Below are 17,212 nucleotides of genomic sequence, written 5' to 3'. Positions count from 1 at the left end.
TTGGGGTGTTGTGTGGCAAGACAGATGGCAAAGCGCAGAGTGTCCCAGGAAAATAAAGGATTGGTTTTATTCTGTATCCAAAGGCAACAGAAAGCATCATCTCATGGGACACTGAAGTCAGGAAGACAGGAGTTCAAATGCATTCTCAAGAGACTTACTAACTGTGAGGCCCTGGGCAAGTTATTTCATCTCTATCTCAGTTTCCACATCTGTAAAATGAGGATAATTATATCTCTGACCTCCCAGAGTTATGAGAATAAAACGAGATAACACTTGCAAAGAACTTTGCAAACCTTAAAGCACTATGTAAACCCTAGCTGGTAGTAGCTGGTAGTAGCTGGTAGTAGCTGGTGGTGGTGGTAGGAAGTATTTGCAGAAAGACTCCTGGTGAGTTTGTTCTTATTGTTATTAAGTCGATTCAGTCTTGTCTGACTCTTCCTGACCCTATTTGGGGTTTTCTTGGCAGACATACAGGAATGTTTCTGTCATTTCCTTCTCTTGCTAATTTTACAGATGAGGAAACTAAGGCAAACAGACTTAAGTGACTTGTCCAGCTGTGTGTGCCCAGGGTCAGACAGCTAGTAAGTGTCTGAGACCAGATTTGAACTTAGGAAGGTGATTCTTCTAGACTCCAGGCCCTTCACTCTCTCTACTGTACCACCTACCTGTCCCCTTATAATAAATATTTGCCCAAAAAACAACAACACGAAAGTAATTGTAGTGTGTGCACTAAAATCCGTTCCAGGGGATGAGGACAGATAATTCCTACCAAAAAACTCAGAGACCTTGCAAATTAAATCAGCACATACTTTATTACTCAATGAGAGGAGGATGGTGAAAAAATAAGTTAGAAAACCTTGCTCAGGACTAATTCAACTGAAGTAATTTCAAAAAATATTAGTCATCAGGCATTCTGTTTGGCACGAGCAATATAAAGACACTTAAAAAAAAAAACAGGCTCCTTCCCTCAAGGGACTTGCATTCTCTTGAAGGAAACATGACTATAGAAAGTTAAATGCAAAATATATACAAAGTAATTTTCTGAGGGAAGGGCACAATTTTAATAAAAAGTTCAATTAATAATAGATGGTAAAGGTTCTTTTCTGTATAGAGTCATTTTTATTTTCTTATATTTTTAGCATATATATGTATATGCATATACATATATATACATATATATCAGAACAAAGAGCAAAATTTATTTTATAAAGAGGACACAGTCTCAAAGTATCTCAGTTCCCTTACACTCATGCCTGTAAGCTATTAGTCTTCTGTGTCCCTACCACATTTTACCCTTCCATTGAGTCCTCTGGAACCTTCATTCTATTAACCACAGAGTGATTATTTTATTGGCTAGTTACTGTTGAAGACCATTTACTTTTTTATATAGGGATCACAGTTACTTTGTGGAGGGAGTTCTAGAATGATGAAAAATAAAGATCCTTGAAGTAAAACAGTGAAACCCAAATTAGGGATAAGTCTTCTAATTTAGAGAGAAAGGATGGAAGGAAGCACTGGAAGCAAAATGACATGTTCTTCCTCAGCCCCATTCTCTCTTCTGGCTACATATTTTAGGACAATAGTTTAGTCTGAAGTCTTTGGGCTAATCTGAATTAGAAACTCATACTATTCTTTCTTTAACAATTCCAAAACAATATCCTTCATTGAAATATTTTAGAACCATTTGTACCGAAGACCTAATTAGTATCAAAAAGAAAATCCTGTTCAGCTCATGAAGGAATCATCCTTGAAGTGATAAGGGTAATGATCAGACTAAGAAAAAGAAGTCTTTCATTAATTCAGTTATTAGAAGTATCTCTTGAATTCACCTTTGACAGGTGGAAAGGAGAATCCTTAGGAGGAAAGAGGAATTGAGATGCTTTTAGGAGATTAATTCTCAAGGAATACCAAAAGTTAAGTGATTATTCAGTTTGATGAATCCTACCTAAAAGAACTTACATCTGGGCTCCATAACTGTGTTCTATCATATTGTGGTATGTAATTTGTTTTTGGGAAGATTTCAAAATTGTAATTTAAGTGGCTTATGTAAGAGAGATTGTCAAAGGAAATTGTGCCCTTTTGGACTTTTTTCTCTCTAAGCAGAGATACTTAAAATTATATTAATTTAATTAATAAACATGACTGAGAAGTTTGCGCCTAAAGCACAAATAACTTTTCTACCACAATACAAATAATTTGAAGTTTCACTTAGTGGTTGCAAACCCAAATCTTTATGTTCCCTCAGAAAACCCAAGATTATTTGTTTAAGAAAATGCAAGGCATGGATAGTTAAGTAAGTGGTCTAGTTTTTTCTTGACTGGGAATGTCATTGTCCTAAAATGCTTAGCTAAATAATTTTATTCCCTCTAAAACATTTTTTGAAATCATTTGTTTATTTTCTGATTTTAGAAAATAGATTTAGGGTATGTTAATCTTTTAAGATTTGTACTTTTTTTGGCCCACCCAAGTATGATATAATAGAATGAGGGCTGGATTTGGAGTCAAAGGACCTGGGTTCAAATTCTGGCTCTATTATTTAACTACCTGTGTGACTTAAATGACTTTGAGTCATTTAACCTGTCTGGGCCTCCATTCTTCATCAGTCCAGTAAACTAGAGGTCTTCTAAGATCCCTTCAAGCTCTAAATATGTGCTCTAAGTACTTTTTTAAAAGCCTGTTTATTTAATAAAAGTAACTTCACAGTTAATTATATGTGATGATTTTACTAGTTCTATTTTTAAGGGAATTATTTATCAAATAGCCTTTAGCCAGAATTATGTTATATGTTAATTGCTCTAGCTTGAGCCATATGATCATATGGCTGTACATATTTTTCATAACAATGCAATGTATTATAAACAGTCTTGCACATTAGTAATTTGGTATTACTTTCCTATTCCTTCTGTCTTATATAATAGGCAAATTTTAAAATACTTATCTGAAAATTTTTCTTTACTAAAAGTCTAACTTTAAAATGGACTTTAAATTTACAAAAGTCTAACTTTAAAATGGACTAACTTTAAATTAAAACATAAATTAAATTAAAAAGAAAATACTTCTATCAAGTGCTAACAATAATTTGCTTGATTCCTTCAGCCAGGAATGCATGTTTATAAATTAGTTATTTAATCAGAAAAATTCAGCTTTAAGATGAAAATGCATAGTTACAGCAATGCTTGCTAGTGGTCCTGGGATGTGCTTAGTGGAGATTCTTTAGGGAAGTGTCATGGTACAGTGAAAGTAGTTGTTGTGATGGAGTTAGAAAACATGGTTTTATCTCTGACAATGTTGTGTTACCTGAATTACCTTGGACAAGTCACTTAACCTCACAGGGCCTCAGGTTTCTCATCTATAAAATGAAGTCGTTGGATTAGATGACCCCTGAGGTGCCTTCGACATTCAAATTTATGATATTAAGAGGCAGTTTACATTATGACAGAGTTCATTGTGTTGAGGTTGCCATTGTTAATTTTTTTGTGCTATCACCAGTTAAAAAGCCTTTGGCTTTGATTTTTAAGCGAGTTGTTCACAAAATGATATGTAATACTAAAACATTTTTTTTCCTCTCTCCCTCCTGTCCTCTCCCCTTTTCCTTTTTAGAAAATACCAGAAAGGAACCAGAGTACGCCTGCGACTGTTGGATCTTGAACTCACATCCAGATTCCTGGGAGCAAAAACAGATACAACTTTACTAGAAGCTGATGCTGTGCTCTTGGGCATCCAGGAGAGTAGGGACACAAAGTCAAAGGAATCAAAAGACAAATAAACGTGGAGGATTTCAAGGCCTTCGAGACCATTTGTTAAACTCGAATGTTCACCAAACGTATACCTAGTATAATGCACTGTGAATGAAGAGATGAATGTAAGATAGAAATCTCGATAAATAAAAGCCATAATTGCAATCACTACTTATCAGTATTTTTTTCCTCTTAACACTTTTTCTTTTAACAACTCTTCCTTACAGTGATACTAATTTTTTAAAATCTATTCTTAAGAATTATTGTTAAAGAATTGGGAGTTCTTAAGAATTTTGGAAAGCCAAAAGAAACTTATGAGTAGGTACACAAAGGGTAACAAACAAATCAGAGGAGCATGGGGAAAATTAGCTTTCAGATCTGTGGATAAGAGAAGAATTTGTGACCAAACAAGAGATAGAGAGGATCACAGGAGGTAAAGTGGATAATTTTGATTACATGAAATTAAAAAGATTTGGCAAAAACAGAACAAATGCAGCCAAAATTAGAAGGATACCAGGGATTGGTGGAGGGGGTAATTTATAACCAATTTCTCTGTTAAATACCTTCTTTCTCAAGTATATAGGGAACTGAGCTAAATTTATAAAAATAAGAGCCATTTCTCAATTTAGAAATGGTCAAAGTATATAAACAGGCAGTTTTCAGAAGAAGAAAACAAATCTATTAATAGTCATATGAAAAATTCTCTGAATCACTATTGATAAAGACAAATTAAAACAACTCTGAGACACCACCTCATATATGCTAACATGACCGAAAAGGAAAAAGACAAATGCTGGAGGGATGTGGAAAACCAGGGGCACTAATAAACTGTTGGGAGTTGTGAATTGGTCCAACCATTCTGGAGAGTAATTTGGACCTATGCCTAAAGGGCTATAAAATTGTACATGTCCTTTGAATCAGCAATACCGCTACTAGGTCTGTATCCCAAAGAGATCAAAGGAGAAAAGGAAAGGGACTTATATGTACAAAAATATTTATAGCAGCTCTTCTGGCAGAAAGTTGTAATTTGAAGGAATACCTATTAATTGGGAAATAGCTGAGCAAGTTGTGGTATATGATTGTGATGGAATATTATTGTACTTTAAGAATTGAAGAGGGGAATAGTTTCAGAAAAACCTGGGAAGATATATATGAACTGATGCAAAATGAAGTGAGCAGAACCAGAACACTGTACACAATATCAGCAGTATTGTAATAATGACCAAGTGTGAAAGACTTACCTACTCTGATGAAGACAGCGATCCAAGATAATTCCAAAGGACTCATGAAAAATGCTGTCCTCTTCCAGAGAGAGAAATGATGAACTCTAAGCATAAATCAAAGCATTTTCTCACTTTATTTGTCTTGCTTTTTTTGCAACATAGCTAATATGGAAATATGTTTGCATAGGGGGTGGGGGGAAGAGTAGGTACTGGGTAAATCATTGTGAAGAAAGTCATCGTTTTAAACCAAAAGTTTAGCCCCAAACCTTTTAAGTATATAACAAATACATTCATTCTCTGTATAATTGTCCACAAATCTACATGAGGTTTTTTTTCATTATAAATTTAATTTGACCCAACAGGAGAGGATACTTTCTTCTGTGCTTTCTTCAACTAGCAAGTAAAAGACTAAGATTATTAGTGTGATTTTGCAAACTACTTGATCAGTATCAATCTCACTTTGATTTTGCATATTTTAGGAAATGGGTGAAGATATCTTAGGGTTCTCCTCTCAGCTCTAAACTACATAGGAAATCCTCACCCAGATTTCTAATGAGTAAGAATATAATTTTTTTTAATCTCAATGGAAATTTCTTAATAATCTTGATAGTAAAAAATATGATATCCTTCATTGAAGATGTCACTTCTTTCTCACCATACATAAAGTCTAATGTTTGAGGTTTTTTTCTGTAGCAGTGATGGCACATATGCATATTTGTGGAGCACATGGACACAGCCCCCTACCTGCTTGTAGATGCCTAATTTTCCTTTGACAAAAGGCAGAGTCTTTTATTCTGTATCAAGAAATAAAAGACTTAAAATATACTTGTTGAGGCAAGGCATTGACCCGTTCCCATCGAAGTGCAATTGTCAATAAACCATCCCACTTACATAGCCCCTGTTCTTTCCAATGTTGAAAGAAAGGGTGTTAGAGTAGTACGAGGTACCTGAAAGTAGAGAGGGGTTGCTACAGAGAAGAGAAAAAGGTGAAGTTGAAGGACAACTCAAAAATCTCTAAAAAATAAATTAATTTTTAATTAATTAATTAAAAAAAACCAAATGGGGACAAGAAAGGTCAGACATGAAAAATGCCTGAACAACAATATTTTAGTGAAGCACTTCAGAGAATAATGGACCTAAAACTGGAACACTGGAAATCAGCCAGTTACTCCATATCTATATTTATAGATAGGGAAACCGAGCCTCAGGGAGGTCAAATGACTTGTCCAAGCTAGGACTCATTCTACTTCACCATGCTGCCAAGGTTCTCATGCTATTCTTGTGGAAAAGATGGAAAAGTGTGGACTGCATTGAGATTCAGAACTAGATGAACAGTTATTAATAATTTGATGTCAACTTGGCTAGCCGGATGCCCCAGGGATGTGTTTAGCCTTATGCTAATCAATCAACATTTATTAAGTGCTATAATGGTAATTTATATGAGATCTTTCCCATTCATTAATAGTCCCATGTGACCTGCTTGGGTCACATAGAAATCTTGTCACATGGAGCCTATGGTGGGAGGAGCTTGAGCAGAGCTGAGAGGAAGTTAGTCACAGAGCAGTCAAAGCTAGGAAAGATGCAGGCAGCTGGGTAATCTGAGTGAGAGAGCTTGTTTGTGATTTGATTTAGGGGGGCCTGCTTGTGATTTAAGGGAAGTGATTTGTATGAAGCCTAACAGGGAAGGCTTGGGGCTAGCATTGCCCTCTGCATTGTTACTGTCAATAGATTTCTTTGTTACTATGATGGATTTGGCTTTCTGGTGTCTGAATAAATTTTGGTTGTGTCTTCCATGTGGAGTCTATTGTATTGGATGATAAAGAATTGTGCCGGCATAGTCATGGCTGCCATAGGTGTTGTGAATATTGTGTTGGTGCTGCAAGTGCCTACTATGTGCCAGACACTGTGTTAAGTTTTATGAAAGATTTAGAGAATGGCATAGATATAGCATGTTTATCAAATTTTCAGATGACACAAAATTGGCAAGTATTAATTAATATGTTGGAGGTCAGGATCCACTATTCATGGAGGTATGGCTAGATGGCAGGGGACCTGAAGTCAAATCTTATCTCAGATATCTATGTCACTTTGAGAAAGTCATCTGACCTCCCTGAGGCTCGGTTTCCCTATCTATAAATATAGATATGGAGTTCAACTGGCTGATTTCCAGTGTTCCAGTTCTAGGTCCATTATTCTCTGAAGTGCTTCACTAAAATATTGTTGTTCAGGCATTTTTCATGTCTGACCTTTCTTGTCCCCATTTGGGGGTTTTTTGACAAAAATATGGGGGTGGTTTGCCATTTCCTCTAGCTTGTTTTACAGATGAGGAAACTGAGGCAAATAGGGTTAAGTGACTTGCTCAGGGTCACACAGCTAATCAGATTTGGAGGCCATATTTGATCTCATAAAATGAATCTTCCTGACTCCAGGGCCAGCACTCTATCCTGGCTGCCCTTGGCTAAATTACAAAGGTGTAATGCACCTGATCTCTTTCTAGTTCAGACCTGTGATTTCATCAGTGTGGGAAAATCCAAGTGTAGAACTTTTCCATCAATACAGGTCACCAATTCATCTGTAACTTAAGAGTCAGGGTGTTGTCAGAGCCACCAGGACACTGCCCCCATGGTCCCAAGCCCAAATGCTTCTTTGTTGTCTTTCTCCTTCCCTTCCTGCCTCAGCCCATTTCTGAGCTTTCACATTCTTAACATTGTTCTTATGGGACCACATGATGAGGGGCAGTACTGACTAAGGCTAGTTTGATGGTGGTTTAGGCTCAGGATTAAATCAAAATGAGACACTCATAACCCAAACAAACAAACAAAAACTTTACTTAAAGGATATTTAGCTAGGATCTAACACTGACTCTGAAAGACTCTGCCCAGATTGTTTCCATGCAGAATTGTGTCCGCAGATAAGAAGATAATATTGACTTCCATGGCAGTGGGATATTCATCTAGAGAGACACTGACTTGTTGTGGGCTGACCTTTTTACATTCGAAGTGTCCAGGAAGTTGTATCAAGCTTAAACCCTACTCTCCTGGATTAATCATGTCTGGAAACAGCTTCGCCGATTTATACGGGAGAACTAAGTTAGCCTGCATGGCATGGACCCTGATAAATCTTATTTCTGGAACATCATGCACAACCTTGTATTAATCTTTTTGTTACCTTGTCTTGTTTCCATCTTCTGTACATGTCTCTCTAAAAAAAAAAAAGATGGCCAATATCATGCCATATTGATCTTGTAAGCCATTGTAAGAATTGTTTTCATTTTGGGCTTTAGAGTTTCATTATAGAGAGTTTCAACTCTCTCCTAAGTTGACTTTTCCTGGAGAATGTTAGTTCATGACATCTACCTTATTCTTTCTCTAAAATCTGAAATCTTCCCCAAATCATGGATATATATCAGACCACACTCAGAGTTTTCCTACCTTCTATTACAAATTCCTGACATGGACTGATTATCCCCAAGGATTCCATCATTTCTGCTCTAGCCACTAGTTTTTGCTTGTTGAGATCAGAATTTAGATTTAGAATCAGGTTTGGAATGTCACTTCCCTTCACTGGTTCTTCCAAATTTTGACAGATAAAATTTTCATTAAAGAAAGTAATTATTAATTGTTCTGCATTGAGCCGAGAGCAAGAGCCTGCTGGAGAGGATTTTCAAATAATTGGCATCACCTGTCACTATTATGTTCTGCTACTAAACCAGGCTTGTTATCTGTTTCCCAAAATTTTCATCCATTTCCTTTTTCACTCCAGTTAGTTTGTAATATTCTCTGATAACAATATTGCTTCTATTATTTCTTCTATCAATCTTCACTCAAATCCTCCCCACCATGCTTTTGCCATCTAGTTCCTAAAAGTCTTTACATGAGCAAGACTCTCCCTTGTTCAAATCATTCTCCACACACCTGTTAAAAATTATTTCCCTAAGACTAGTTAGTTGGATCATGTGAGTCCACTATTCAAATTAAAGCCAATGTCTCCCTATTGACTGTAAGGAATTAACCTTTTTAATTTATATTTTATGTAAGTTTTTTAATGTTCATAATTAGTATAGTAGTACGTGTATATAATTTATACATAATATATATCCTTGTGGATAAATGTTTAGATATTTTTACAAAAAAACATCATGCAAAAAGTCTTGAGACCACTGGTCTATATGTCGCTTTCTCAGACACTAATTTGTTTACTTCCCAAATATGCCTTTCTCTTCTGAAGTCATTTCTGTCATTTGGTACGAATATCACATAATTTCTCTGGCCTCAGTTTTCTAATCTACAAAATGGAGGGAGTTGCAACCTCTAATATCCCCTTCAACTCTGTCTATGAACTTGTGATGTGAACACCAACTGTGCTGTTGTAGCAACAAGCACCCTGACACATGCAGGATGACCTGCTAGCACAGGTTCTTAGTTCTGCTTTTCTAAGGAAAGCAACTTAAAAGGGGGTCAGCAATCCTCTTTAATTACATATACCAATTGAGAAAATACAAGCAGAGAAATAAAGACCAACAAACAGGACTTCTGTCTGACCATTGGCAATACATACATCAGAAATCAACAGACAGATCTGACTGTCTGATCATTACATACATACGTAGTTATCAGAGAGAGAAGCACCAATATTGGGGTTTTCAAATGGTAGCCTTAATGCCAGAGTCTCATCTGATACACGAACCTTTTTTCAAAGAGTAAGCCCCCAAAGCAAAACCTCACTTCAGAGTACACCTATACTTTTCAGAGCCAGAGAGCACAATCCTTGTGATCCAGTACCTCATTGATTAACAAAAGGTGTGGGCCTTCCTACAAACCAAGCCCCTTCTAATCAAGCTTTCCTTAGTGGGCTTCACCTGAGGTCTATTAATGGGTGGGGAGGATCATTGCATTACAGCTGCTCAGGTCTCATCTTCGAAAATATTGTTTCCAGAATGGTTTAGATTAATTCATAGAGGATAAATTCCTAATGAGTTTCAGAGGAAAGCCAGAAATTTGGAAGGTATGATATTGACATTAGAGAGAGTAAAACTTTGTGAATGTGTGTGCCATTGTAAAAGAATACCGGGTTTCTTGGAGCACAGATCTGAATTAGCATTGCATTTCTTACATTAATTAAAAAAAAAAAATAACCACCAGGGAAGTCAGAAAAACCTGGAAAGACTTGCATGAACTGATGCTGAGTAAAGTGAGCAGAACCAGGAGAATACTATAACCAGTAACAGCAACATTGGATGATGACTGGCTTTGTTAGAATTAGCTCTTCGCAGCAATGCAGTGATCTAAGACCATTCTGGAAGACTCATGATGGCAAATGCTACCCACATCCAGAGAAAGCTATGGAGTCTGAGTGCAGATCAAAGCAGACTATTTTCTCTCTCTTTTGTTGTTTTTTGTTTTTTCTTTCTCATGGTTATTCTCTTTTGTTTTGATTCTTCTTCTACAACATGACTAATATGGCAATATATTTATTATGACCATACATGTATACCCTATATCAGATTGCATGCTGTCTTGGAGGAGGGGGAATGGAGGGAGGAGGGGAAATTTTTTAACTCAAAATCTTAGAAAAACTAATGTTGAAAACTAAAGATAAATAATTTTTTTTAAAAAAACAAGTAAAAAAAATCTGCTAAATGAACAGCCAAAAAAGAATTCTCTCTAGGCTGCATTTTGGACTCTCCTCCAGACCTTCTCTACAATGCCGTAGAAACCTCTTAATCCTAGAAGTTCACTTCACTCTTAAAACACATTAGAAGTACCTTTTGCCCCCCATCTCCAGGCTTCTCTCTTAGATTGGTTGGTTCCTTTCCAAAACTCCATTTTAGAATGATACTATGCAACATGACTAATGTGAAAATGTGTTTAATAAGAATGTATGTGTAGAGTCCATAGAAGATTGCATGACATCTGGAGGAGAGAGGGGGAGAAAGTTTAAGACTTATGGAAGTGATTGTTGAAAACTGAAAACAAATTAATTTTTTAAAAAAGAAGAAGAAATACAATGACGCCCAGGCCAGTCTCTCTAGGCTGCACTTCTGACAAGTTTCTCTACCATGCCCCTATTCAGCATACTTTCCTTTCTTCCCCCCACCTCCTTACCCCCCACACCTTTTCAACCTCCTTATTATATATTGTCTTCCCTCTATTAGAATGTAAGAGAGCAGGGAATGTCTTTTTTATTTTTTGACTTGTATTGATATCCTCAGTACTTATTAATACAGTACCTGACACATAGTAAGTACTTAATCCTTCTTGACAGTGTATCCAGAGAGAGAATGGATGAGAGAACTGGGAACTGAATCAAACAAGGAACCATTCCTAAAAGGAAGTGAGAATGTCCAGCCTAGAGGAGAAGAAGAGGGAAGAGGTTAGCATGCTATCTGTCATTAAATATTTGAAGGACTGCAATATGTCAGAGAGAATGGACTTTTTCTTTGTAGTTCCAGAAGAGAAAACTAAGACTAATGATTGGGTTGCATAGAGAAACAAGGAAATGACAAGACTACTATGATGAAGAACCCTGCAAAAATAAGAAGAGCATGAAAATGAAATGAGCTGCCTAATAAGGTAGCAAGCTCCTTTACTGCAGGTATTTAGACAGGGAGGATAGTCTCTTGTCAGAAACATGGCTGAAGGCAAGCCTGTATGAGAAACAGCCAGATCACCTCTAAGTTCCACTGCTGTGATTGTGTGGTTCAGGACTAAGAGTGATTTCCTATTAGTATTCACGTTAGAAATTCTCAGAGACAAAAAATGAAGGGAGAGAAGCTAGACTATATGAATTTGTCTTCATTTGAGGTCTCTTGTTAGCGTTTCACACGTAGGAGTTTGAACACACAGGTTTCATGGGGTATTGCCCTCCCTCCAGGTAACGAATTATAAGGTGATGAAATCATCATGTAAATAGGCAAACTCTTTAGAAACCAAAAAAGCTGCGTACTCCCAAAATTGCCTGTTTGAAAAAACAATCCAGCAATTTAATCATATGATATAGACTTCGAATCATTATGGTTTCAGAAAAATGCCCTTCAGATTTTGATAACAATAATTATTTCAAATGAGTTAATAAAAGAGCACAAGATACTTTTCTCCAGGCAACATTTAAAGATATGATCTTTCATTAAAGATCCAGTAAACACCACAGAAGCCAAAAGATAGAGTTGGAACATATTTTGGCATCCCAGCCCCCCAAATCATGCTTAAAGAAATGGGAATTACAGTAACAAAGCAGGCAGCTGTGAGTAGACTGGCATCTGTCGGCAAATGAAACTGACTATTGCTAGGAAATAAAAATGCACTGGGGTTATTTCTTTGTATAACCACCATTTAAGTATTTTCAGAAGCAGTCAATGTGATTCTTGTGCATTTCCAAAGCAATCTCCAAACAAGTCTTTGGTATGCCCTCTCTAAGCCTTCCTTCCCACTAACCACAAAACAATCTTCCTAATGTCCACGTCTGGACACATTATCCCCCAGCTCAAAAACATTCAGTAGCTTCCCATTGCCAACCAAATAAGTCTACTGACTACATATCCTGGCTTTCAAGGTTCTCCATAATTTTAGGTGGCACAGTAGACAGAGTTGTGGACTTGGAATTAGGAAGATCTGAGTTCAAATCCAGCTTCAGACATTATGTGACACTGGGTACATTGCTTAACCTCTCTCAGACTCAATTTCCTCATCTGTAAAATGGGGATAATAAAAGTACCTATCCCCACCCCAGGTTGTTGTGATGAATAGCGAGATAATATATTTGCCTGGTCAACCTTTAAGACTATATAAATGCTAGCTACTACTACACATTATGCTCCAGCCAGACTGGATCACTTATTACTGCCTGATTTCATCCTGCCTCCCTTCACACCCCACTTCTCTACCCAATTTACATGGGATACAAGGCTATTTTACCAAAAGAACATGATGAGAAATTTTGAATTCAGTCAGTTCCTGGGTACCTTCCAAATGAAAACATAAACCTTTGGTTTAGTTGACTCTCTCCTATCTCATTCCCCTTCTGCCCCATTCTTTGTAAATTAATGTTCTAGTTGGTGGCCACTCTGGGAGTTTTCCACAGATGTTTGCACAACATTCTCTTGACAGTGAAAAACAAAATAACTTCTAAGTAAAAAAAAGACCAATCATCTGTGTCCCATTTCTCTCTTCTTACTAAAATGATGCTCCTTCTAGTTCCTCACTCCCAACAAAGTTTGCTTACAAAATACAGTTACAACCATTGCCAAAGCAACTATTGAAATATTCAAGGGGTCACAGAAAAAGCCAAGACCCTCACCCTATCTTTCATCCCTCAGCAGGAATTGTAAAATGTTTGTTTAGAATTTAAACTCTCACCATTGCTATACAGGGTGTCCTCCTCTATGGTCTCTTTTAACATAAAATTATTTGGGGGCAAAGGTTTTTTTTATTTTTAGGAAAGCAAAGTATAAGAATTTGATGTAATTTCAATTATACCTGTAATTATAATTACTATCAAGAAAAGAAGATTTGAGAGATTTAGAAGAGAGTAAGTACAGAAGAAAATGACCTCAGTTATGAGTTATTTGTAAGATAAATAAATAGAAAAAAATAGCTCAAATAACTTGGAATATCTCCAAACTTTTGAGTATTACTTGGTTTTGCTGGTAATATAAAGAATAGCTCATAGTTTTGGTAGACCTTACTTTCCAGAATTTCTCATTTCAATTGATTTAGAATTTATTTTTAATGTTTGCTTATGATTTTGTTAATTTTTCTTTGATTTTTCAGAACTTTTATTTTGGTGTTTAGTTGAGATTTTGAGAGTGTTGTTTTCTAGTGTTTTGTTGTTGATGTTATTGCATGCCTAATCCATTGATTTCTTCTATTTATTTTTTGTTGTGATATGTTTAGAATGAGGGTTTTTCTTTCCCTTAAGGACTGCTTTAGCATATCTTAAAAGTTTTATGCTGTCTCATTATTTTTACTTTCTTGGATGAAATTATCTATTTTTCCTGTGATTTCTTTGAACTATCAATTCTTTAGAATTAAAATATTTCATCTCAAATTAATTTTTAGTCATCTCCTCCAAGGCCCATTAGTGAATATTATTTTTGTTACACTGTGGTCAGTAAAGTATGCTATTCTTCATTTGTTTGTAAGATTTCGATGCCCTAATAAATGGTGAGTTTTTCTAAAAGTGTCATGCCCTGATGAGAAATATGTCTATTTCTTTCTGTTCTCATTTAGTAATCATCAGGGAGCTTTTATATCTTTTCTAAAATCCTAGTAAAGTTTTTAACTTCTTGATGTTTACATTTTTATTCAATTTGTTTAAATTTGAAAAATTAGGTCCCCAACTATAATAGTTTTACTTCCTATTTCTCCTTTCAAAGTGATTAATTATTCCTTTAAATATTTATATAGTACATCATTAGATGCAGGTATATTTACAATTGTTATTCATTCATTGTCTATGGTGCTTTAAAAATGATGTTTTCTTGTTTATCTTACCTAATTGTGTCCTTTTTTGAAAAAAAAAACTATTTTCTTATCTGAACTCAGGATTGCTACCTACTTTTTAGAGTTATTTGAAGCATAAGTCCTGTTGTATCTCTTTATTTTAATTCTGCATGGATTTTATGCTTCAGATGTTTTATGAAAAATATATTCTTGGATGTTTATTTTCTACTTCCTTCTGCTACCTTCTTCCACTTTATAGGTGAATTCATCCTAGTCACATTCATTATTACTGACAGTTTATTGTATATTTCCCTCCACTGTATCCTCTTATCATTTTACCTGTCCTTAGCCCCTGCCTTCCATTTTACACAGAATAATGAAGTGAAATAAAAGAAGTATGCTCAACTCAGGTAATCAGTGTGTTTCTTTTCCATTTCTCCCCTTCCTGTCAGCCAGAACAAATTCTTACCCTTTCTTTCTGTCTTTAAAACCCCTCTTCCCAATCTGCCCTCCACAATGTTTTGCCTATAACTAATTTCTCACTTATTCTGCCCCAACTTCTTAACCTCTCTTCACCTTCCCATGTTCTCATGCATTTCCCTGTTGAGTTTAATTGTTTCTGCACTAAATTCTATGTCTATGTTTGTTCCACCCCCCTTTGTCCAATTCAGATGAAAGTGAGATTCATGTGATGTCTGTTTTCCTTGCCCCTTTCTCTATGGTATTATTCCCACCCCCACCCCCCACATATACCTGTAATGATAATTTAAATGGGAAAATCTTTCCCATTCATTAATATACCCATGTGACCTGCTTAAATTACATGGAAGCCTAAGTCAAATGTGGTGGGAGGAGCTTGCTGAACAAGTGAAACAGAAAGGGTGGAGCAGAGGTAGGAGGAAGTTGGCCAGGCTAGTTACAGCTGGGCACAACATTGGCAAGCAGACAACTAGGCTCATGAGTGTTTGTTTGTGGGAAGGCCTTGGGGCAGTGGGGGTGCAGTTTTGAGGGGGAGAAAACTTGGGAATGGCTTTGCCATCTGCAGTGATAATATGTATTGACTTCTTCACTATTATGACTTATTTTGCTTTCTGGTTTGGGGAGTTGGCTTTCTAGTGTCTGGATAAATGTTTTTCTTTTGCCTTCTATATGGAGAGTCTGTTATACTTTGTGATTGAGATCTATGCAGGCATATTCATAGTCAACAACAGTGCTGTGAATATTGCCTTGGAGATACAACACCCTGATTATGTGAAATTGTAAGTTTCACTGTCCTTCTTGCACCATATTCCCAAGTATATTCCTTTTCTACTCAACACAGAATGAAACTACCCTCTATTTTCTCATTTGATTCCCTCCAAAAACCTTAAGGCAGTATTTCTTAAACTTAGGGTTGCGACCTTATAGAGAGTTGTGAAAAATTTGGCAACAGTAAAAGGTTTCTGAACATGCAACAACCAAAAATTAATTAAAAATCAAACATGTAATGAATCTGAGGTGTTTCTGGCAGTGCTTGCCATGTTGCATCATGCAGCTTCACTACAGCCTTGGTTCTGAACATAAAGCATGCCCACTTTGCACTGTGCAGGCCCTCAGAACAAGCAACCAGGAATGCTGCAAAAAAGGTCACGAGTGGAAAAAGTTTAAGAAGTCTTGCCTTAGGGTACCCATTAAAGTCATTAAAAAATTTTTTTAAACTCTACAGAGTTCCTTCCCTAGAGATATCATAGAGGGCAGAATGGAATTTATTTGTTTTTAATGGAATACTTTTTTTTGTTCAAGTGAAAATTCTTAAATTTTATTTTTTCTAATTACATATAATAACATTTTTAAATATTTTTTTAAATTTGAGTTCCAAATTTGCAGGTGGCAAACTATTTTATATAGATTATACATGTTCAGTCATGCAAACATTTCCATATTTGCCATGTTGCTAAAGAAAGCATAAATCAAAAAAAGTTAAAAAAAAAAGTATGCTTCAATCTGTATTTGGACTCCATCAATTCTTTCTCTGGAAGTGGGTGGTATTTTTCATCATAAGTCCTTCAGAATTGTCTTGGATCATTTTATTGCTGAAAATAGTTGTCTATCAAAGTTGATCATCATACAGTATTATTACTGTATGTAATGTTCTCCTGGTTCTGCTCACTTAACTTTGTATCAGTTCATATAAATCTTCTCAGGTTTTTCTGAAACCATCCTGCTCATTATTTCTTATAGCACAATAGTATCCCATCACAATCATATGCCACAGCTTGTCAGCCCATTCTCCAATTGATGGGTATCACTTCAATTTCCAATTCTTTTCAACCAAAAAAGAGTTGCTATAAATATTTTTGCATATGTTGGTCCTTTTTTATCTCAGTCATTGATTTGTTTGATAACTTTAATTTTCTTGGAATGTTACTTAAGTAAGATTTTTCATCTTCTACCTTAAACTGTTTATTTTCCTTCCAATTATTTCCTCTCAAGCTTTCATTTAATTTATAATATTGTTTTTGCATCTCTTGTTTCACATTTTCAAGGAATTCTAATAGACTTTGTGAGCAAACTATACCTTCATCTGAGGTTCTGCCCTTTTGTCACTGGAGAGTTACTATCTTCCTCAAGGCTTGTGTCCCAGACAGTGCTGGATCCATACAGTTTCTTAAATCATTGATGTCTTCTGTTTAGTCTTCTGTTTATTCATATTTCCAGCTTTACTTCCTGAGTTAGATTTTTTTTTGTCAGAGTGAGGCTGATTGTTCCTGTAGGAATACATTCTAGATCTATATTGCCTGGAATCCTACTATTTTCTCTCCCTATTACCAAT

General features: G+C 35.9%; 1 protein-coding gene across 2 annotated transcripts in view; it reads left to right on the top strand.

Annotated features, from left to right (window-relative positions):
* Positions 1–3,905, top strand: part of TPD52 (tumor protein D52) — a 336,705-nt gene extending 332,800 nt beyond the window's left edge. For both annotated transcript variants that reach the window (XM_072604959.1, XM_072604961.1), the window contains one exon: positions 3,601–3,905. In XM_072604959.1, coding sequence (XP_072461060.1) covers positions 3,601–3,766 — 166 coding nt within the window. In that variant the 3' untranslated portion in view covers positions 3,767–3,905. The remainder of the gene's footprint in view (positions 1–3,600) is intronic.
* The last annotated feature ends 13,307 nt before the right edge of the window (positions 3,906–17,212 follow it).

This window comes from Notamacropus eugenii, chromosome 4, assembly GCF_028372415.1.
Source record: "Notamacropus eugenii isolate mMacEug1 chromosome 4, mMacEug1.pri_v2, whole genome shotgun sequence".
NCBI lineage: Eukaryota > Metazoa > Chordata > Mammalia > Diprotodontia > Macropodidae > Notamacropus > Notamacropus eugenii.
This window is presented reverse-complemented; position numbering and strand designations above follow the sequence as displayed.